Genomic DNA, 22852 nt, shown 5'->3' with positions numbered 1-22852 from the left:
GTTCCATGGGTCACTCTCCATGGAGTGTTCCATTTCCATACTGACTGTAGGGGGTATCTCTCCATGGAGTGTTAGGTTGGCCTTGGTATTGGTAGAACAACTGCTGTAAAATGTGTGCAACACAACACTATCTTTTCAGTGCCTACAACTGTTGTCAGTTGGTTGTCATCAATATGGCCCGTCTCTCTCTCTCTCCCTCCAGGACTTTGAGGAGTACCCGGAACACAGGACTCATTTCTTCTACCTGCTGCAGGCGGTCAACTCCCATTGTTTCCCAGCATTCCTGGCCATCCCTCCGGCCCAGTTCAAACTGGTGCTGGACTCCATCATCTGGGCCTTCAAACACACCATGAGGAACGTGGCCGACACAGGTGAGGCTTGAACACACACAAGTGCTTTCCTTTACGAATGACAGCACATGAATGAAATCATCCACATGTATTGATCACATCTTTACAAATCTTTTTTTTAAAGCAGTATCCAAATCCATAGGATGTAGTGATTATAGTAACCATATCCAGTGACTTTAAACGTTGCACCGTCATAGGATGCCACCTTTCCAACAAGTCAGTTTGTAAGATATCTGCCCTGCTAGAACTGCCCCGGTCAACTGTAAGTGCTGTTATAGTGAAGTGGAAAAGTTTAGGAGCAACAACGGCTCAGCCACAAAGTGGTAGGCCACACAACACTCACTACCAAGTTCCAGATTCCGCCTGGAAGCAACATCAGCAGAATAACTTTTCGGGAGCTTCATGAAATGGGTTTCCATGGCGTAGCAGTGGCTCAATGCCAAGTGTCGGCTGGAGAGGTGTAAAGCCACCATTGGACTCTGGAGCAGTGGAAGCACGTTCTCTGGAGTGATGAATCATGGTTCACCATTTGGCAGTCCGACGGACGAATCTGGGTTTGGCGAATGCCAGGAGAACTCTACCTACCCCAATGCATAGTGCCAACTGTAAAGTTTGGTGGAGGAGGAATAATGGTCTGGGGCTGTTTTTCATGGTCCAGACCCCTTAGTTCCAGAGAAGGGAAATCTTAACCCCACAGCATACAATGACATTCTTGACCATTCTGTGCTTCCAACTTTGTGGCAACAGTTTGGGGAAGGACATTCCCTGTTTCAACATGACAATGCCCCTGTGCACAAAGTGAGGTCCATGCAGAAATGGTTTGTCGAGATCAGTGTGGAGGAACTTGACTGGCCTGCACAGAGCCCTGACCTCAACTCCATCAAACACCTTTGGGATGAATTGAAACGCTGACTGTGAGCCAGGCCTAATCGCCCAACATCAGTGCCCAACCTCACTCATGCTCGGATTGACTGACCTTCATGTCTTAAAGTAACGATGGACTGTCGTTACTCTTTGCTTATTTTGGGGGTGGCAGGTAGCCTAGTGGTGAGTATCCGAAAGGTTGATGAATTGAATCCCCGAGCTGTCGTTCTGCCCCTGAACAAGGCAGTTAACCCACTGTTCCTAGGCTGTCATTGTAAATAAGAATTTGTTCTTAACTGACTTGCCTAGTTAAATATAGGTAAAATAAAATTTGAGCTATTCTTGCCATAATATGGACTTGGTCTATTACCAAATAGGGTTATATTCTGTATACCGCCCTACCTTGTCACAACACATTGGCTCAAACACATTAAGAAGGAAAGAAAGTCCACAAATAAACTTTTAACAAGGCACGCCTATTCATTTAAATGCATTCCAGATGACCACCTCATGAAGCTGGTTGAGAGAATGCCAAGTGTGCAAATCTGTCATCAAGGCAAAGGGTGTCTACTATAAAGAATCTAAAAATATTTTTTTATTTGTTTTAACATGTTTTTGGTTACTACATGATTCCATAAGTGTATTTGATAGTTTTGATGTCTTCACTATTATTTTACAATGTAGAAAATAGTAAAAATAAAGAAAAACCTTTGAATGAGTAGGATACATTGTTAATGTATCAGTTAATGTTTTTGCTTTGTTATTATGGGGTATTGTGATGTCATTATGGGGTATTGTGAGGTCATTATGGGGTATTGTGAGGTCATTATGGGGTATTGTGATGCCATTATGGGGTATTGTGATGCCATTATGGGGTATTGTGTGTCGATTGAGGAAAAACAAAACAATAATCAGTTTTAGAACAAGGCTGTAACGTAAGAAAATGTAGAAAAAGTCAAGAGGTCTGAACTTTTCGAATGCCCTGTATGTGATACATATTGTGTATGTTCCTGTGGCAGCTCTTCAGATCCTATTTTTTATTTTTTTATTTTATTTTACCTTTATTTAACTAGGCAAGTCGGTTAAGAACAAATTCTTATTTTCAGTGACGGCCTAGGAACAGTGGGTTTGACTGCCTGTTCAGGGGCAGAACGACAGATTTGTACCTTGTCAGCTCGGGGGTTTGAACTTGCAACCTTTCGGTTACTAGTCCAACGCTCTAACCACTAGGCTACCCTGCCGCCCCGGCGTGGCAGGTCCTCAGATCCTGTATATATATATGATATATATTGTGTATGTTCCTGTGGCAGGCCTTCAGATCCTCTACACTCTACTGCAGAACGTGACTCAGGAAGAGGCTGCAGCACAGAGCTTCTACCAGACATACTTCTGTGACATCCTCCAACACATCTTCTCTGTGGTCACTGACACATCACACACTGCTGGTGAGTACAGTACACACATGGATGCAATGCACACACACACTGACGATGAGCGAGCACGCACACACACACGCACACACACACACACACACACTCTCTGTTGGTGAGTACAGTACACACACGGATGCAATGCACACACACACTGACGATATGCACGCACGCTCACGCACACACACACTCTCTGCCGGTGAGTACTGAATACAAACACACACCCCAGCTAGCACATTTGGTTCCTTGGAAGTTGTGGGAACTGTGTGTGTTGTTTCCCATTGGTTCTGAGAACGAAACCGTACGTTTCCTGACTGGTAAACAAAACGTTTTTTTTGTTTTTTTACTTTCTGAGAACGGAAATGAACATTTTTCCTGTTCTGGTAATGGACATTTTTAGTTTGCTGGGAGGTTCTGAGATCGTTTTACTCTGGTTCCTTGAAAGTTTTCCTAGAAGGTTTTATTAATTCTCTAAGAATTGTAATTATAGGTTATTTTGAGTTTAAAAAAAAAAATCCTTAACTTCTTGCGTCGAGCAATCCCGTATCCGGGAGCGTAATCATAGCCTCAAGCTCATTAGCATAACGCAACGTTAACTATTCATGAAAATCGCAAATGAAAGAAATATATTCACTCACAAGCTTAGCCTTTTGTTAACAACACTGTCATCTTAGATTTTCAAAATATGCTTTTCAACCATAGCTACACAAGCATTTGTGTAAGAGTATTGATAGCTAGCATAGCATTAGCCTAGCATTCAGCAGGCAACATTTTCACAAAAACAAGAAAAGCATTCAAATAAAATAATTTACCTTTGAAGAACTTCAGATGTTTTCAATGAGGAGACTCTCAGCTAGATAGCAAATGTTCAGTTTTTCCAAAAATATTATTTGTGTAGAAGAAATCGCTCCGTTTTGTTCATCACGTTTGGCTAAGAAAAAAATATGAAAATTCAGTCATTACAACGCCAAACTTTTTTCCAAATTAACTCCATAATATCGACAGAAACATGGCAAACGTTGTTTAGAATCAATCCTCAAGGTGTTTTTCACATATCTATTTGATGATAAATCATTCGTGGCAGTTGGCTTTCTCCTCTGAAGTAAATGGTAAAATGCACGCAGCTGGAGATTACACAATAATTTCAACGGAGGACACCAAGCGGGCACCTGGTAAATGTAGTCTCTTATGGTCAATCTTCCAATGATATGCCTACAAATACGTCACAATGCTGCAGACACCCTGGGGAAACGACAGAAAGTGTAGGCTCATTCCTGGCGCATTCACAGCCATATAAGGAGACATTGGAACACAGCGCCTTCAAAATCTGGGCCATTTCCTGTTTGAAATTTCATCTTGGTTTCGCCTGTAGCATCCGTTCTGTGGCACTCACAGATAATATCTTTGCAGTTTTGGAAACTTCAGTGTTTTCTTTCCAAAGCTGTCAATTATATGCATAGTCGAGCATCTTTTCGTGACAAAATATCTTGTTTAAAACAAGAACGTTTTTTTATCCAAAAATTAAAAGAGCGCCCCCTATATCGAAGAAGTTAAAACTTCCACTGAATGTTTCAATGAGACTTGTAAAAACACTGCCTGGTTATTTTGGGTTAATTTTTTTTAACTCCACGCACTGATAGAATACATGGAAATGAATTTCCTTAGGCATTAATCATGAGAACACATAGTGATGGGGGGGAAATGTACAGAGTTACATATTGGGATATTATCTTTGATGTTTTGGTTTGATAATATTATGTTGGTGCTAGTTGGCTGTACTTTGACCAAAACCATATGGCGAGATATATGTTTGGAACATCAAGTTGCAATAAAATCACAGTATCAAATAGATATAATATCAGCACTTAAGTATTGTGATATCGTACCGTGAGGTCTCTGGCAATTCTCAGCCCTACAAGCACATTTCTGTTTTATTGTGACACGGCATCAGTGGGATTCAAGCCTATAATCTTCTATTCTCTAGCCATTGAATTAGTCCACTGCACCACCAGGATGCAGCAAGCATGCCATGTTTTTAACTCATACAAAGCTGTTCCTTTTAGTCTATTCAAACAGACCCCATTTCAAAGGACACAAGAACTCATTAAGATCAGCTGTGGCCAATCAGTGGGCGCGGCTAACACCTGAACACACTTAACAAGATGGAGGATAGACGGTTTTGTTGATGCTGAGAACGGAATGTATATGTTTTTAAATAACATTCTTAGAACGTTACTAAAGTTTACAGAATGTTTTCTTCACGTTCTGAGAATGTATGTTTTCTCCAATTACATTCTTAGAACGTTAAAGTTTACAGAATGTTTTCTTCACGTTCTGAGAATGTATGTTTTTTCCAATTACATTCTTAGAACCTTCTCTGAACGTTACTAATGTTTCCTTGTGTTTTTTTATGGAAAGTGTCCTTAACGTTCTTGGAACAAATTGAGAACATGATTTTAAATAGAACCACGAGGAAACCTGTAGGAAATGTTATGCTGAATTACTGAAATTCCCACAGAATAACTTTGTTTCTTAATGTTCTCTGAACTATTTGAGAACATTCCCAATGTCAAACCGGTTGGAGAACGTTCCTAGAACATTACCGAAATTGTAGCCATGTTAATGTAATCATGTTTGAACTTTTAGGAAACGTTTTTGTTAAAGTAATGATATATATAAAGCAAATAGCGTTTTTTTTATCAAGTTAAATGTGCTGAGAATGTTCCAAGGACAAACAACTATCCTGCACCATTCCCAGGAAGTTGTGGGAAGGTTGTATGCTAAATAACCATAGAACAACCACGCCCTCACTAAGCTCTAAGAAACCTATGGTTCTCAGAACGTTATGTGCTTGCTGGGACACACACGCACAAACTGCCGGTAAGAACACACGTCTCTTGTTCTGTTTTACCGTTTGTATAAATCCATATCACCTAACTGCATGTCTGGTTGTGTGTGTCTCTCTGCCTCTCCCCCAGGCCTGACGATGCATGCCTCCATCCTGACCTACATGTTTAACCTGGTGGAGGAAGGGAAGATCAACACCCAGCTCAACCCCTCCAACCCCGGCAACAACCAGGTCTTCATACAGGAGTACGTGGCCAACCTGCTCAAAACTGCTTTCCCACACCTACAGGAGTAAGTACCTTTATGAAGTAAATAAAATACATCATTATTTACATAGCATTATTACAGGGAAGCAGGAAAATGATGCTACCCTCTGCCTATTGGCTACTTATCTTATTCAATCCTGTCTCAAAATACAACACTGCCCCTTTAAGACAAAAAAAAAGCTCTTTACTTGACTTGCTTTTCAGAGATGTCTAGAAATGTACATGTTTTGTGCTCTTTTAGGAAACAATCACCCCCCTATTGTTGACTAATAATGATCTATAACTGGGCTAATAACTAACTAACAATCCCCCCCTATTGCTGACTAATAATGATCTATAACTGGACTAAGAACTCACTAACTAGTAATCACTCCCCTATTGTTAACAACTAATGATCTATAACTGGACTAATAACTCACTAACTAACAATCACTCCCCTATTGTTGACTACTAATGATCTATAACTGGGCTAATAACTCACTAACTAGCAAAGGATATGAACAAAATGTGCACAAGTGGCAACATGCAGCTCTCGCTTTGATCTCAAAACAAGTGCATCTACTCATGACCGCTCATGCTGTAAACACAGTCCAGTTCAAAGTGAATGGCACAAATCCATATATGGACAAAAGCTGAAGAACGTAGGCTCATCCAGGTACTTTTGGCAGGTGCTGGAGTTGTAGATGAACTCATGGAAAACAGAAAGGAAATGCTGCACAGATCCATATATGGCAATGGTCTATTTGCATATATGCCTACTGCAGCTGTGATTGGTTATGGTACACCGGTCTGTGTAGAGTACGGGCCTGAGTCGTGCCTGTTAATGCAATAGAATCCTACTCCGATGCGTTCTGCCTTCGAGAAAATATCTTGCATAATTCGTTTTGCGTACTAAGTCTTGCATAGTTAGTTTAGTTTTGGTATGTTGAATTGAATGTGGTTAATATTGCGTTGATTCAATCACAATTCCCACAGTAAAGGGAAACGTTGATAGTTTTAACTAAAGGGGAAAACTCTATAATGTTGAGTGAAGTTTAATCTCACGCATCTCTGCTCGGGCTGATATTTCTTCTGTGCGGCAGTCTCCCAGGGGAGAGAGACAGTCTCCCGCAAACGCACGCACCTTAGAGGGAACATTGCTTACTGCTATTAGCCCATAAAACACATTGAATAACAGATTCACTACATAGAACAGACAGTCCTTACTGTTATTAGCCAATAGAAACCCATTGAATAACAGATAGTCCTTACTGCTATTAGCCCATAGAAACACATTGAATAACAGATAGTCCTTACTGCTATTAGCCCATAGAAACACATTGAATAACAGATAGTCCTTACTGCTATTAGCCCATAGAAACACATTGAATAACAGATAGTCCTTACTGTTATTAGCCCATGAAAAACATTGAATAACAGATAGTCCTTACTGCTATTAGCCCATAGAAACACATTGAATAAGAGATAGTCCTTACTGCTATTAGCCCATAGAAACACATTGAATAACAGATAGTCCTTACTGCTATTAGCCCATAGAAACACATTGAATAACAGATAGTCCTTACTGCTATTAGCCCATAGAAACACATTGAATAACAGATAGTCCTTACTGCTATTAGCCCATAGAAACACATTGAATAACAGATAGTCCTTACTGCTATTAGCCCATAGAAACACATTGAATAACAGATAGTCCTTACTGCTATTAGCCCATAGAAACACATTGAATAACAGATAGTCCTTACTGCTATTAGCCCATAGAAACACATTGAATAACAGATAGTCCTTACTGCTATTAGCCAATCGAAACACATTGAACAACAGATAGTCCTTACTGCTATTAGCCCATAGAAACACATTGAATAACAGATAGTCCTTACTGCTATTAGCCCATAGAAACACATTGAATAACAGATAGTCCTTACTGCTATTAGCCCATAGAAACACATAGAACAACAGATAGTCCTTACTGCTATTAGCCCATAGAAACACATTGAATAACAGATAGTCCTTACTGCTATTAGCCCATAGAAACACATTGAATAACAGATAGTCCTTACTGCTATTAGCCCATAGAAACACATTGAATAACAGATAGTCCTTACTGCTATTAGCCCATAGAAACACATTGAATAACAGATAGTCCTTACTGCTATTAGCCCATAGAAACACATTGAATAACAGATAGTCCTTACTGCTATTAGCCCATAGAAACACATTGAATAACAGATAGTCCTTACTGCTATTAGCCCATAGAAACACATTGAATAACAGATAGTCCTTACTGCTATTAGCCCATAGAAACACATAGAACAACAGATAGTCCTTACTGCTATTAGCCCATAGAAACACATTGAATAACAGATAGTCCTTACTGCTATTAGCCCATAGAAACACATTGAATAACAGATAGTCCTTACTGCTATTAGCCCATAGAAACACATTGAATAACAGATAGTCCTTACTGCTATTAGCCCATAGAAACACATTGAATAACAGATAGTCCTTACTGCTATTAGCCCATAGAAACACATTGAATAACAGATAGTCCTTACTGCTATTAGCCCATAGAAACACATTGAATAACAGATAGTCCTTACTGCTATTAGCCCATAGAAACACATTGAATAACAGATAGTCCTTACTGCTATTAGCCCATAGAAACACATAGAACAACAGATAGTCCTTACTGCTATTAGCCCATAGAAACACATTGAATAACAGATAGTCCTTACTGCTATTAGCCCATAGAAACACATTGAATAACAGATAGTCCTTACTGCTATTAGCCAATCGAAACACATAGAACAACAGATAGTCCTTACTGCTATTAGCCCATAGAAACACATTGAATAACAGATAGTCCTTACTGCTATTAGCCCATAGAAACACATTGAATAACAGATAGTCCTTACTGCTATTAGCCCATAGAAACACATAGAACAACAGATAGTCCTTACTGCTATTAGCCCATAGAAACACATTGAATAACAGATAGTCCTTACTGCTATTAGCCCATAGAAACACATTGAATAACAGATAGTCCTTACTGCTATTAGCCCATAGAAACACATTGAATAACAGATAGTCCTTACTGCTATTAGCCCATAGAAACACATTGAATAACAGATAGTCCTTACTGCTATTAGCCCATAGAAACACATTGAATAACAGATAGTCCTTACTGCTATTAGCCAATCGAAACACATAGAACAACAGATAGTCCTTACTGCTATTAGCCCATAGAAACACATTGAATAACAGATAGTCCTTACTGCTATTAGCCCATAGAAACACATTGAATAACAGATAGTCCTTACTGCTATTAGCCCATAGAAACACATTGAATAACAGATAGTCCTTACTGCTATTAGCCCATAGAAACACATTGAATAACAGATAGTCCTTACTGCTATTAGCCCATAGAAACACATTGAATAACAGATAGTCCATACTGCTATTAGCCCATACTGCTATTAGCCCATAGAAACACATTGAACAACAGATAGTCCATACTGCTATTAGCCCATAGAAACACATAGAACAACAGATAGTCCTTACTGCTATTAGCCCATAGAAACACATTGAATAACAGATAGTCCTTACTGTTATTAGCCCTTAGAAACACATTGAATAACAGATAGTCCTTACTGCTATTAGCCCATAGAAACACATTGAATAACAGATAGTCCTTACTGCTATTAGCCCATAGAAACACATTGAATAACAGATAGTCCTTACTGCTATTAGCCCATAGAAACACATTGAATAACAGATAGTCCTTACTGCTATTAGCCCATAGAAACACATTGAATAACAGATAGTCCTTACTGCTATTAGCCCATAGAAACACATAGAACAACAGATAGTCCTTACTGCTATTAGCCCATAGAAACACATAGAACAACAGATAGTCCTTACTGCTATTAGCCAATAGAAACACATAGAACAACAGATAGTCCTTACTGCTATTAGCCCATAGAAACACATAGAACAACAGATAGTCCTTACTGCTATTAGCCCATAGAAACACATAGAACAACAGATAGTCCTTACTGCTATTAGCCAATAGAAACACATAGAACAACAGATAGTCCTTTAGCCCATAGAAACACATTGAATAACAGATAGTCCTTAACCCATAGAAACATTGAATAACAGATAGTCCTTACTGCTATTAATAACAGATAGTCCTTACTGCTATTAGCCCATAGAAACACATTGAATAACAGATAGTCCTTACTGCTATTAGCCCATAGAAACACATTGAATAACAGATAGTCCTTACTGCTATTAGCCAATAGAAACACATTGAATAACAGATATTGAATCCTTACTGCTATTAGCCCATAGAAACACATTGAATAACAGATAGTCCTTACTGCTATTAGCCCATAGAAACACATTGAATAACAGATAGTCCTTACTGCTATTAGCCAATAGAAACACATTGAATAACAGATAGTCCTTACTGCTATTAGCCCATAGAAACACATAGAACAACAGATACAGATACAATAGAAAAATTGAATAACAGATAGTCCTTACTGTTTGCCAATAGAAACACATAGAACAACAGATACAAAAGAAAAGGTTTGTTCTGAAGTGTTTGTCCTATATCTGAGAGATATAAGAAAGATCAGAAAGCTATTATTATTATTTCTAAATATTTATCCCCTTATTTTAGCCACTAAACTATCTCCATGTGCAGTGTATTCAGACCCTTTGACCTTTTCCACATTTAGTTACGTTACAGCCTTATTCTAAAATTAATTACATTTTTTTTTATAAAAAAAAAAAATACTCATCAATCTACACGCAATATCGCACAATGACAAAGCAAAAACAGGTTTTTACAAATGTTTGCAAATGCACTAAAAATAGAAAAACAGAAATAAGTATTCAGACCCTTTGCTATGAGACTCACAATTGAGCTCAGGTGCATCCTGTTTCCATTGATCATCCTTGAGATGTTTCTACAACTTGATTGGAGTCCACCTGTGGTAAATTCAAATTGATTGGACATGATTTGGAAAGGAACACACCTGTCGAAATAAGGTCCCACAGTTGACAGTGCATGTCAGAGCAAAAACCAAGCAATTGTCCGTAGAGCTCAGAGACAGTGTAGTGTCAAGGCACAGATCTGGAGAAGAGTAGCAAAACCATTTCTGCAGCATTGAAGGTTCCCAAGAACACAGTGGTCTCCTTTAATGGAAGAACTTAGGAAACACCACAGGTTCAAGTCTGAGCATCCAAGGACAATCAGAGACTTGAGCTGCATCTGTGGTCCAGAGACGGCAGTGTACGCAACACCGTTGTCCTGTTTATATCTATGTCTTCTTCGCTGTCTTGTCCCTCAGTGCCCAGGTCAAGGTGTTCGTAACAGGACTGTTCAGTCTTAACCAGGATATTGCAGCCTTCAAGGAACACCTGAGGGACTTCCTGGTACAGATTAAGGTGAGCCTTTTCCTCCACCTCCAACCGAGGTTCCTCTGTATAAATGACCGGGGGGGGGGGGGTCTCAGAACACCTTGGAAGTGTTTAACATCTTAGGAACCACGTTAGTATGACGTAACAATCTTAGAATAGTCTGTGTGTGTTTATATACAGGGATCCCCTTCTCCCCTCCTGTAGGAGAGGACACCACATACCTGTTGCTGTCTGTCTATGTGTTTATATACAGGGATCCCCTTCTCCCCTCCTGTAGGAGAGGACACCACAGACCTGTTGCTGTGTGTGTTTATATACAGGGATCCCCTTCTCCCCTCCTGTCGGAGAGGACACCACAGACCTGTTGCTGTCTGTCTGTGTTTATATACAGGGATCCCCTTCTCCCCTCCTGTAGGAGAGGACACCACATACCTGTTGCTGTCTGTCTGTGTTTATATACAGGGATCCCCTTCTCCCCTCCTGTAGGAGAGGACACCACAGACCTGTTGCTGTCTGTCTGTGTTTATATACAGGGACCCCCTTCTCCCCTCCTGTAGGAGAGGACACCACAGACCTGTTGCTGTCTGTCTGTGTTTATATACAGGGACCCCCTTCTCCCCTCCTGTAGGAGAGGACACCACAGACCTGTTGCTGTCTGTCTGTGTTTATATACAGGGACCCCCTTCTCCCCTCCTGTAGGAGAGGACACCACAGACCTGTTGCTGTCTGTCTGTGTTTATATACAGGGACCCCCTTCTCCCCTCCTGTAGGAGAGGACACCACAGACCTGTTGCTGTCTGTGTTTATATACAGGGACCCCCTTCTCCCCTCCTGTAGGAGAGGACACGACAGACCTGTTGCTGTCTGTGTTTATATACAGGGATCCCCTTCTCCCCTCCTGTAGGAGAGGACACCACAGACCTGTTGCTGTCTGTGTTTATATACAGGGACCCCCTTCTCCCCTCCTGTAGGAGAGGACACCACAGACCTGTTGCTGTCTGTGTTTATATACAGGGATCCCCTTCTCCCCTCCTGTAGGAGAGGACACCACAGACCTGTTGCTGTCTGTCTATGTGTTTATATACAGGGATCCCCTTCTCCCCTCCTGTAGGAGAGGACACCACAGGCCTGTTGCTGTCTGTCTGTGTTTATATACAGGGACCTCCTTCTCCCCTCCTGTAGGAGAGGACACCACAGACCTGTTGCTGTCTGTCTATGTGTTTATATACAGGGACCCCCTTCTCCCCTCCTGTAGGAGAGGACACCACAGACCTGTTGCTGTCTGTCTGTGTTTATATACAGGGATCCCCTTCTCCCCTCCTGTAGGAGAGGACACCACAGACCTGTTGCTGTGTGTCTATGTGTTTATATACAGGGATCCCCTTCTCCCCTCCTGTAGGAGAGGACACCACAGACCTGTTGCTGTGTGTCTATGTGTTTATATACAGGGATCCCCTTCTCCCCTCCTGTAGGAGAGGACACCACAGACCTGTTGCTGTCTGTCTATGTGTTTATATACAGGGATCCCCTTCTCCCCTCCTGTAGGAGAGGACACCACAGACCTGTTGCTGTCTGTGTTTATATACAGGGATCCCCTTCTCTCCTCCTGTAGGAGAGGACACCACAGACCTGTTGCTGTCTGTGTGTGTTTATATACAGGGACCCCCTTCTCCCCTCCTGTAGGAGAGGACACCACAGACCTGTTGCTGTCTGTCTATGTTTATATACAGGGATCCCCTTCTCCCCTCCTGTAGGAGAGGACACCACAGACCTGTTGCTGTCTGTGTTTATATACAGGGACCCCCTTCTCCCCTCCTGTAGGAGAGGACACCACAGACCTGTTGCTGTCTGTGTTTATATACAGGGACCCCCTTCTCCCCTCCTGTAGGAGAGGACACCACAGACCTGTTGCTGTCTGTCTGTGTTTATATACAGGGATCCCCTTCTCCCCTCCTGTAGGAGAGGACACCACAGACCTGTTGCTGTCTGTGTTTATATACAGGGACCTCCTTCTCCCCTCCTGTCGGAGAGGACACCACAGACCTGTTGCTGTGTGTCTGTGTTTATATACAGGGACCCCCTTCTCCCCTCCTGTAGGAGAGGACACCACAGACCTGTTGCTGTCTGTCTGTGTTTATATACAGGGACCCCCTTCTCCCCTCCTGTAGGAGAGGACACCACAGACCTGTTGCTGTCTGTCTATGTGTTTATATACAGGGACCTCCTTCTCCCCTCCTGTAGGAGAGGACACCACAGACCTGTTGCTGTCTGTGTTTATATACAGGGACCCCCTTCTCCCCTCCTGTAGGAGAGGACACCACAGACCTGTTGCTGTCTGTCTATGTTTATATACAGGGATCCCCTTCTCCCCTCCTGTAGGAGAGGACACCACAGACCTGTTGCTGTCTGTATGTGTGTGTGGTAATGTCTCTCTCTCCTCCTGTAGGAGTTTGCAGGGGAGGACACCACAGACCTGTTGCTGTCTGTCTGTGTGATAATGTCTCTCTCTCTCTCCTCCTGTAGGAGTTTGCAGGGGAGGACACCACAGACCTGTTGCTGTCTGTATGCGTGTGTGGTAATGTCTCTCTCTCTCTCCTCCTGTAGGAGTTTGCAGGGGAGGACACCACAGACCTGTTCCTAGAGGAGCGGGAGGCGTCGCTGCGTCAGGCGCAGGAGGAGAAACACAAGCTGCAGATGTCCGTTCCCGGTATCCTCAACCCACACGAAATACCGGAGGAGATGTGTGACTGAGACGTCCAGCCACTGCGCCACATGAACCAAACTGCTGTTACTGTACATACAGGCATACCAACAAACACACAAAACTAACCCAAACAGGAGGAAAGAAGAGAGGTGGGAGGCCCCCGGTCACTTTGCAGAGGTACGGAGAGAGCAGACACGCCCGTCCTCATCCGTCAGGTGTTTTTGTCCACCGAAAACCATGTCAATATGTAAATGACGACGTGCTGCGTCCCCCCCGTGGCCCGTTACACCTACATTTTATATGGAGACTTCTGTGTACTGTTTCCACTGTTTATTTGGTCAGGGGTCACCCCCCCCCCCCCCCGCTGCATGACATGAAGCAGACGTATGGCAAGACTTCTGAACTTCACTTGTTTCCTCTCCTCCACATGTTATCACACACACACACACACATATATATACATAGTGAGACAGGAGAGTTTTTGTGCAACAAGGCATATGTGTCAAAAAGTTCTCAGCAAAGAGGCTTCTAGAACTATGATGTGACAGACGGGAAGGAATGAAGTGGTGTTCTAGAAGTGTGTGTCTGATTCCCAACCCAATGCATTGTGGTTAGAATGTGAAGCTAGCGGATTATGAAGGAAGGAAGTCAGAGATGCTGCTGCTTTGTGTGTCAGGTGGTCATGCTAGCGGCCGTGCTCATTGGTTGAACCTCCGCCCAACTGAAAGAAACCTACTGCGTTTGGTCGCCTGGCTGTGACTGGAGGCGGGAACTAGGAAGACAGGAAGGAGCATCATCGGCGCAAGACAGTCAGATTATGTGCATATCATCCCCATTCTATAGCACATGAATTACCATGGGAACATCATTATTATTTAGTGTATTTTTTTGTGGGTGTGTAGAGTGCGTGTGCTGTTGCCTAGACGACATGGGCGTTTACTTTTCCTCTGTGAGGATCGTCGCTCCATGTTGAGCTCTTCATTAAAATGGACCTTTAACAGAAAGAAGAAGCGGTTATTGACATGTTATTTATGGGTTCAAAATGGCTGCATCTTTATATAACAAACTCCCGTTTAACTTCTGTCAGTCGGCTTTTGAGATTCTGAATTGGAACTAATTGACATTTGTTTACCATGCGAGTAGTGCTTCAACAACACTACCTAGAAGACAAGCAAAAAATAAACACAACTCGGTTTACATTTCATTTTGTATTTTTGCATTGTTCATTTGGATCTTTATAACATGTCTTCTATCCAAAATAAAACAAAAGGCTTTTTATTCCAGAGTGAAATAATTAGTTGCCAATAGTTTGATTAAGCAACAAATGTATAATTCCTAATCCAAACTCAATCTGTAAATAGCAAATAGTTCCCCTTCTCTACTCGTTACAGTTGTTGTGAAACTTTTTGAACTGATTAAAGTTGAGGATTTTATAACCAATGCCTCTGGCCTCAACTTCTTTTTCATACATCGCTTTTCTTTGTGGTGGCAGTAAGTGTAACTTTTATTTATTTAAATATTCATGTTCTCTAAAGTAGCGGTCACCAACCCTGGTCTGTCTGTAGTAACTTCTCTCTCCTGAGAGAGAACCAAGCACTAAAACACATGACCCTGATCAACTAATAATCAATACCTGAATTGTTGAATAAAACGTGTTTCAGTGCTGGGCTGTAACAAAAACCTACAAACCCTTTAGCTCCTTCAGAGCAAGAGTTAACTGAGGGATGGTGGTAACTGCTCTGATAGAGAACTGAGGGATGGTGGTAACTGCTCTGATAGAGAACTGAGGGATGGTGGTAACTGCTCTGATAGAGAACTGAGGGATGGTGGTAACTGCTCTGAGAGAACTGAGGGATGGTGGTAACTGCTCTGATAGAGAACTGAGGGATGGTGAGAACTGCTCTGATAGAGAACTGAGGGATGGTGGTAACTGCTCTGATAGAGAACTGAGGGATGGTGGTAACTGCTCTGATAGAGAACTGAGGGATGGTGGTAACTGCTCTGATAGAGAACTGAGGGATGGTGGTAACTGCTCTGAGAGAACTGAGGGATGGTGGTAACTGCTCTGATAGAGAACTGAGGGATGGTGAGAACTGCTCTGATAGAGAACTGAGGGATGGTGGTAACTGCTCTGATAGAGAACTGAGGGATGGTGGTAACTGCTCTGATAGAGAACTGAGGGATGGTGGTAACTGCTCTGAGAGAGAACTGAGGGATGGTGGTAACTGAGGGATGGTGGTAACTGCTCTGATAGAGAACTGAGGGATGGTGGTAACTGCTCTGAGAGAACTGAGGGATGGTGGTAACTGCTCTGATAGAGAACTGAGGGATGGTGGTAACTGCTCTGAGAGAACTGAGGGATGGTGGTAACTGAGGGATGGTGAGAACTGCTCTGATAGAGAACTGAGGGATGGTGGTAACTGCTCAGAGAGAACTGAGGGATGGTGGTAACTGCTCTGAGAGAACTGAGGGATGGTGGTAACTGCTCTGATAGAGAACTGAGGGATGGTGGTAACTGATCTGATAGAGAACTGAGGGATGGTGGTAACTGCTCTGATAGAGAACTGAGGGATGGTGAGAACTGCTCTGATAGAGAACTGAGGGATGGTGGTAACTGCTCAGAGAGAACTGAGGGATGGTGGTAACTGCTCTGATAGAGAACTGAGGGATGGTGGTAACTGCTCTGATAGAGAACTGAGGGATGGTGGTAACTGAGGGATGGTGGTAACTGCTCTGAGAGAGAACTGAGGGATGGTGGTAACTGAGGGATGGTGAGAACTGCTCTGATAGAGAACTGAGGGATGGTGGTAACTGCTCAGAGAGAACTGAGGGATGGTGGTAACTGCTCTGATAGAGAACTGAGGGATGGTGGTAACTGCTCTGAGAGAGAACTGAGGGATGGTGGTAACTGAGGGATGGTGGTAACTGCTCTGATAGAGAACTGAGGGATGGTGGTAACTGCTCTGAGAGAGAACTGAGGGATGGTGGTAACTGAGGGATGGTGAGAACTGCTCTGATAGAGAACTGAGGGATGGTGGTAACTGCTCAGAGAGAACTGAGGGATGGTGGTAACTGCTCTGATAGAGAACTGAGGGATGGTGGTAACTGCTCTGATAGAGAACTGAGGGATGGTGGTAACTGAGGGATGGTGGTAACTGCTCTGATAGAGAACTGAGGGATGGTGGTAACTGCTCTGATAGAGAACTGAGGGATGGTGGTAACTGCTCTGATAGAGAACTGAGGGATGGTGGTAACTGAGGGATGGTGGTAACTGCTCTGATAGAGAACTGAGGGATGGTGGTAACTGCTCTGATAGAGAACTGAGGGATGGTGGTAACTGCTCTGAGAGAACTGAGGGATGGTGGTAACTGCTCTGATAGAGAACTGAGGGATGGTGGTAACTGCTCTGAGAGAGAACTGAGGGATGGTGGTAACTGAGGGATGGTGGTAACTGCTCTGATAGAGAACTGAGGGATGGTGGTAACTGCTCTGAGAGAGAACTGAGGGATGGTGGTAACTGAGGGATGGTGAGAACTGCTCTGATAGAGAACTGAGGGATGGTGGTAACTGCTCAGAGAGAACTGAGGGATGGTGGTAACTGCTCTGATAGAGAACTGAGGGATGGTGGTAACTGCTCTGATAGAGAACTGAGGGATGGTGGTAACTGCTCTGAGAGAGAACTGAGGGATGGTGGTAACTGAGGGATGGTGGTAACTGCTCTGATAGAGAACTGAGGGATGGTGGTAACTGCTCTGATAGAGAACTGAGGGATGGTGGTAACTGCTCTGATAGAGAACTGAGGGATGGTGGTAACTGAGGGATGGTGGTAACTGCTCTGATAGAGAACTGAGGGATGGTGGTAACTGCTCTGATAGAGAACTGAGGGATGGTGGTAACTGCTCTGAGAGAACTGAGGGATGGTGGTAACTGCTCTGATAGAGAACTGAGGGATGGTGGTAACTGCTCTGATAGAGAACTGAGGGATGGTGGTAACTGCTCTGATAGAGAACTGAGGGATGGTGGTAACTGCTCTGAGAGAACTGAGGGATGGTGGTAACTGCTCTGATAGAGAACTGAGGGATGGTGGTAACTGCTCTGAGAGAACTGAGGGATGGTGGTAACTGCTCTGAGAGAACTGAGGGATGGTGGTAACTGCTCTGATAGAGAACTGAGGGATGGTGGTAACTGCTCAGAGAGAACTGAGGGATGGTGGTAACTGCTCTGATAGAGAACTGAGGGATGGTGGTAACTGCTCTGATAGACGACTGAGGGATGGTGGTAACTGCTCTGATAGACGACTGAGGGATGGTGGTAACTGCTCTGATAGACGACTGAGGGATGGTGGTAACTGAGGGATGGTGGTAACTGCTCTGAGAGAACTGAGGGATGGTGGTAACTGCTCTGAGAGAGAACTGAGGGATGGTGGTAACTGCTCTGAGAGAGAACTGAGGGATGGTGGTAACTGAGGGATGGTGAGAACTGCTCTGATAGAGAACTGAGGGATGGTGGTAACTGCTCAGAGAGAACTGAGGGATGGTGGTAACTGCTCTGATAGAGAACTGAGGGATGGTGGTAACTGCTCTGAGAGAGAACTGAGGGATGGTGGTAACTGAGGGATGGTGGTAACTGCTCTGATAGAGAACTGAGGGATGGTGGTAACTGCTCTGAGAGAGAACTGAGGGATGGTGGTAACTGCTCTGAGAGAGAACTGAGGGATGGTGGTAACTGCTCTGAGAGAGAACTGAGGGATGGTGGTAACTGCTCTGAGAGAGAACTGAGGGATGGTGGTAACTGCTCTGATAGAGAACTGAGGGATGGTGGTAACTGCTCTGAGAGAGAACTGAGGGATGGTGGTAACTGCTCTGAGAGAGAACTGAGGGATGGTGGTAACTGCTCTGAGAGAGAACTGAGGGATGGTGGTAACTGAGGGATGGTGGTAACTGCTCTGAGAGAGAACTGAGGGATGGTGGTAACTGCTCTGATAGAGAACTGAGGGATGGTGGTAACTGCTCTGATAGAGAACTGAGGGATGGTGGTAACTGCTCTGATAGAGAACTGAGGGATGGTGGTAACTGCTCTGATAGAGAACTGAGGGATGGTGGTAACTGCTCTGAGAGAACTGAGGGATGGTGGTAACTGCTCTGATAGAGAACTGAGGGATGGTGGTAACTGCTCTGATAGAGAACTGAGGGATGGTGGTAACTGCTCTGATAGAGAACTGAGGGATGGTGGTAACTGCTCTGAGAGAACTGAGGGATGGTGGTAACTGCTCTGATAGAGAACTGAGGGATGGTGGTAACTGCTCTGAGAGAACTGAGGGATGGTGGTAACTGCTCTGAGAGAACTGAGGGATGGTGGTAACTGCTCTGATAGAGAACTGAGGGATGGTGGTAACTGCTCAGAGAGAACTGAGGGATGGTGGTAACTGCTCTGATAGAGAACTGAGGGATGGTGGTAACTGCTCTGATAGACGACTGAGGGATGGTGGTAACTGCTCTGATAGACGACTGAGGGATGGTGGTAACTGAGGGATGGTGGTAACTGCTCTGAGAGAACTGAGGGATGGTGGTAACTGCTCTGAGAGAGAACTGAGGGATGGTGGTAACTGCTCTGAGAGAGAACTGAGGGATGGTGGTAACTGAGGGATGGTGAGAACTGCTCTTATAGAGAACTGAGGGATGGTGGTAACTGCTCAGAGAGAACTGAGGGATGGTGGTAACTGCTCTGATAGAGAACTGAGGGATGGTGGTAACTGCTCTGAGAGAGAACTGAGGGATGGTGGTAACTGAGGGATGGTGGTAACTGCTCTGATAGAGAACTGAGGGATGGTGGTAACTGCTCTGAGAGAGAACTGAGGGATGGTGGTAACTGCTCTGAGAGAGAACTGAGGGATGGTGGTAACTGCTCTGAGAGAGAACTGAGGGATGGTGGTAACTGCTCTGAGAGAGAACTGAGGGATGGTGGTAACTGCTCTGATAGAGAACTGAGGGATGGTGGTAACTGAGGGATGGTGGTAACTGCTCTGATAGAGAACTGAGGGATGGTGATAACTGCTCTGATAGAGAACTGAGGGATGGTGGTAACTGCTCTGAGAGAGAACTGAGGGATGGTGGTAACTGAGGGATGGTGGTAACTGCTCTGAGAGTTAACTGAGGGATGGTGGTAACTGCTCTGAGAGAACTGAGGGATGGTGGTAACTGCTCTGAGAGAGAACTGAGGGATGGTGGTAACTGCTCTGATAGAGAACTGAGGGATGGTGGTAACTGCTCTGATAGAGAACTGAGGGATGGTGGTAACTGCTCTGAGAGAGAACTGAGGGATGGTGGTAACTGAGGGATGGTGGTAACTGCTCTGAGAGACAACTGTTCTAGGAACCATCACTGGCTACAGGCCCCGTCTCCTGTTCTCTATACTGACAGGCTGGCAGAATCTTGCCCACTTCCCCTCTCTGGCTGAGGTGAACACACCAACTGATTTCTAGTGAAACATGAGGCTGATGATGTGTCACTGCGTCACTCTGCCCTCTTTATGCCAGTGTCTGATCTCTCTCTCTCACTCTCTCACACAACACACTAGATATTCCTGTGGCGTGTCAGTTTCCATTTTAACATCTTTGGCCAAGGTTGGGCTGCAGTAAAACGACCCCCCCCCCCCCACACACACACACACACACTAATCACTGATAACCTAGTGGTATTCCACTAAAGGTTACGCTGACTGTCTCACACTGAAACAAAATACTCTGTTTATGGAGGGAGGTCCAGTCCTCTATATCATGGATGCCTGTGACAAGCACAAGCTCCAGCTATACACAGAACAGTTTAGATCGACAATCTCCATTAGAAGTACTACAGCCCCATTCTGCTGACCTCCTCTCCATTAGAAGTACTACAGCCCCATTCTGCTGACCTCCTCTCCATTAGAAGTACTACAGCCCCATTCTGCTGACCTCATCTCCATTAGAAGTACTACAGCCCCATTCTACTGACCTCACCTCCATTAGAAGTACTACAGCCCCATTCTGCTGACCTCCTCTCCATTAGAAGTACTACAGCCCTATTCTGCTGACCTCATCTCCATTAGAAGTACTACAGCCCCATTCTGCTGACCTCATCTCCATTAGAAGTACTACAGTCCCATTCTGCTGACCTCATCTCCATTAGAAGTACTACAGCCACATTCTGCTGACCTCCTCTCCATTAGAAGTACTACAGCCCCATTCTGCTGACCTCCTCTCCATTAGAAGTACTACAGCCCCATTCTGCTGACCTCATCTCCATTAGAAGTACTACAGCCCCATTCTGCTGACCTCATCTCCATTAGAAGTACTACAGCCCCATTCTGCTGACCTCATCTCCATTAGAAGTACTACAGCCCCATTCTGCTGACCTCCTCTCCATTAGAAGTACTACAGCCCCATTCTGCTGACCTCATCTCCATTAGAAGTACTACAGCCCCATTCTACTGACCTCCTCTCCATTAGAAGTACTACAGCCCCATTCTGCTGACCTCCTCTCCATTAGAAGTACTACAGCCCCATTCTGCTGACCTCCTCTCCATTAGAAGTACTACAGCCCCATTCTGCTGACCTCCTCTCCATTAGAAGTACTACAGCCCCATTCTGCTGACCTCCTCTCCATTAGAAGTACTACAGCCCCATTCTGCTGACCACCTCTCCATTAGAAGTACTACAGCCCCATTCTGCTGACCTCCTCTCCATTAGAAGTACTACAGCCCCATTCTGCTGACCTCCTCTCCATTAGAAGTACTACAGCCCCATTCTGCTGACCTCCTCTCCATTAGAAGTACTACAGCCCCATTCTGCTGACCTCCTCTCCATTAGAAGTACTACAGCCCCATTCTGCTGACCTCCTCTCCATTAGAAGTACTACAGCCCCATTCTGCTGACCTCCTCTCCATTAGAAGTACTACAGCCACATTCTGCTGACCTCCTCTCCATTAGAAGTACTACAGCCCCATTCTGCTGACCTCCTCTCCATTAGAAGTACTACAGCCCCATTCTGCTGACCTCATCTCCATTAGAAGTACTACAGTCCCATTCTGCTGACCTCCTCTCCATTAGAAGTACTACAGCCCCATTCTGCTGACCTCACCTCCATTAGAAGTACTACAGCCCCATTCTGCTGACCTCCTCTCCATTAGAAGTACTACAGCCCCATTCTGCTGACCTCATCTCCATTAGAAGTACTACAGCCCCATTCTGCTGACCTCAACTCTATTAGAAGTACTACAGCCCCATTCTGCTGACCTCATCTCCATTAGAAGTACTAAATGGGATATATTATTATTATTATATATAAGTACTACAGCCCCATTCTGCTGACAGGGTTCAGCCATATTTAGTTTAGTGATGAAGTCAGCCATGCAACTTTTTTGGTAATAATTCATGAACGCAGAGCTTGTGCTGAAATGATCACTGAACCCATCTCACACAGGGGGCAGTTCTCTGGGGGTAACCAGAGACCCTCTTCCCTATGACCCACTTCCAGGGAACAAACCAGGGTTCAAATACTAATATAAATCATTTGAAATACTGTATAGGTGCTTGATTGAGCTTGTCTGGCTTAATGGAACCAATGAATTAGTTTTAAAAGTGCAAACCCTTCCCACCTGCACTCCAGGAAGACGAGAGCAAACACTTCACGTTTGAAAGGTGTTGAGTAGTGTTTGAACCCAGGTCTGCTTCCAGTGAGCCATAGCCCTGGTATGGCATCCCTTTTGAAGAGCTCACAGCACCCCTGGGAAGGTGCCCAGATACACTCCAAATGGCATCCTAATCCCTATATAGTGCACTATCACTATATAGGGAATAGGGCGCCATTTGGTACAAAATCGAAGCCCCCCCTCCCCCTGCACATGGCTCCATGCTGAGGTTATAAATATAGACTTCTCAGAGTTGTGGAGGAAGCCTGTTACCTACGTAAACCACCCAGCTGGCCA

At 44.1% G+C, this 22852-nt stretch overlaps 1 protein-coding gene across 1 annotated transcript in view; it reads left to right on the top strand.

The window, feature by feature from the left end:
* LOC135537164 (exportin-1) overlaps positions 1 to 15327 on the top strand; it is a 48660-nt gene extending 33333 nt beyond the window's left edge. The window contains exons 17-21 of the mRNA XM_064963373.1: positions 203 to 371; positions 2525 to 2659; positions 5623 to 5782; positions 11118 to 11214; positions 13792 to 15327. Coding sequence (XP_064819445.1) covers positions 203 to 371; positions 2525 to 2659; positions 5623 to 5782; positions 11118 to 11214; positions 13792 to 13938 — 708 coding nt within the window. The 3' untranslated portion in view covers positions 13939 to 15327. The remainder of the gene's footprint in view (positions 1 to 202; positions 372 to 2524; positions 2660 to 5622; positions 5783 to 11117; positions 11215 to 13791) is intronic.
* Positions 15328 to 22852: the final 7525 nt, after the last annotated feature.

This window comes from Oncorhynchus masou, unplaced genomic scaffold (genome assembly GCF_036934945.1).
Source record: "Oncorhynchus masou masou isolate Uvic2021 unplaced genomic scaffold, UVic_Omas_1.1 unplaced_scaffold_714, whole genome shotgun sequence".
NCBI classification, from domain to species: domain Eukaryota; kingdom Metazoa; phylum Chordata; class Actinopteri; order Salmoniformes; family Salmonidae; genus Oncorhynchus; species Oncorhynchus masou.
The sequence above is the reverse complement of the archived record's forward strand: the minus strand, read 5'-3'. Positions and strand labels throughout refer to the sequence as shown.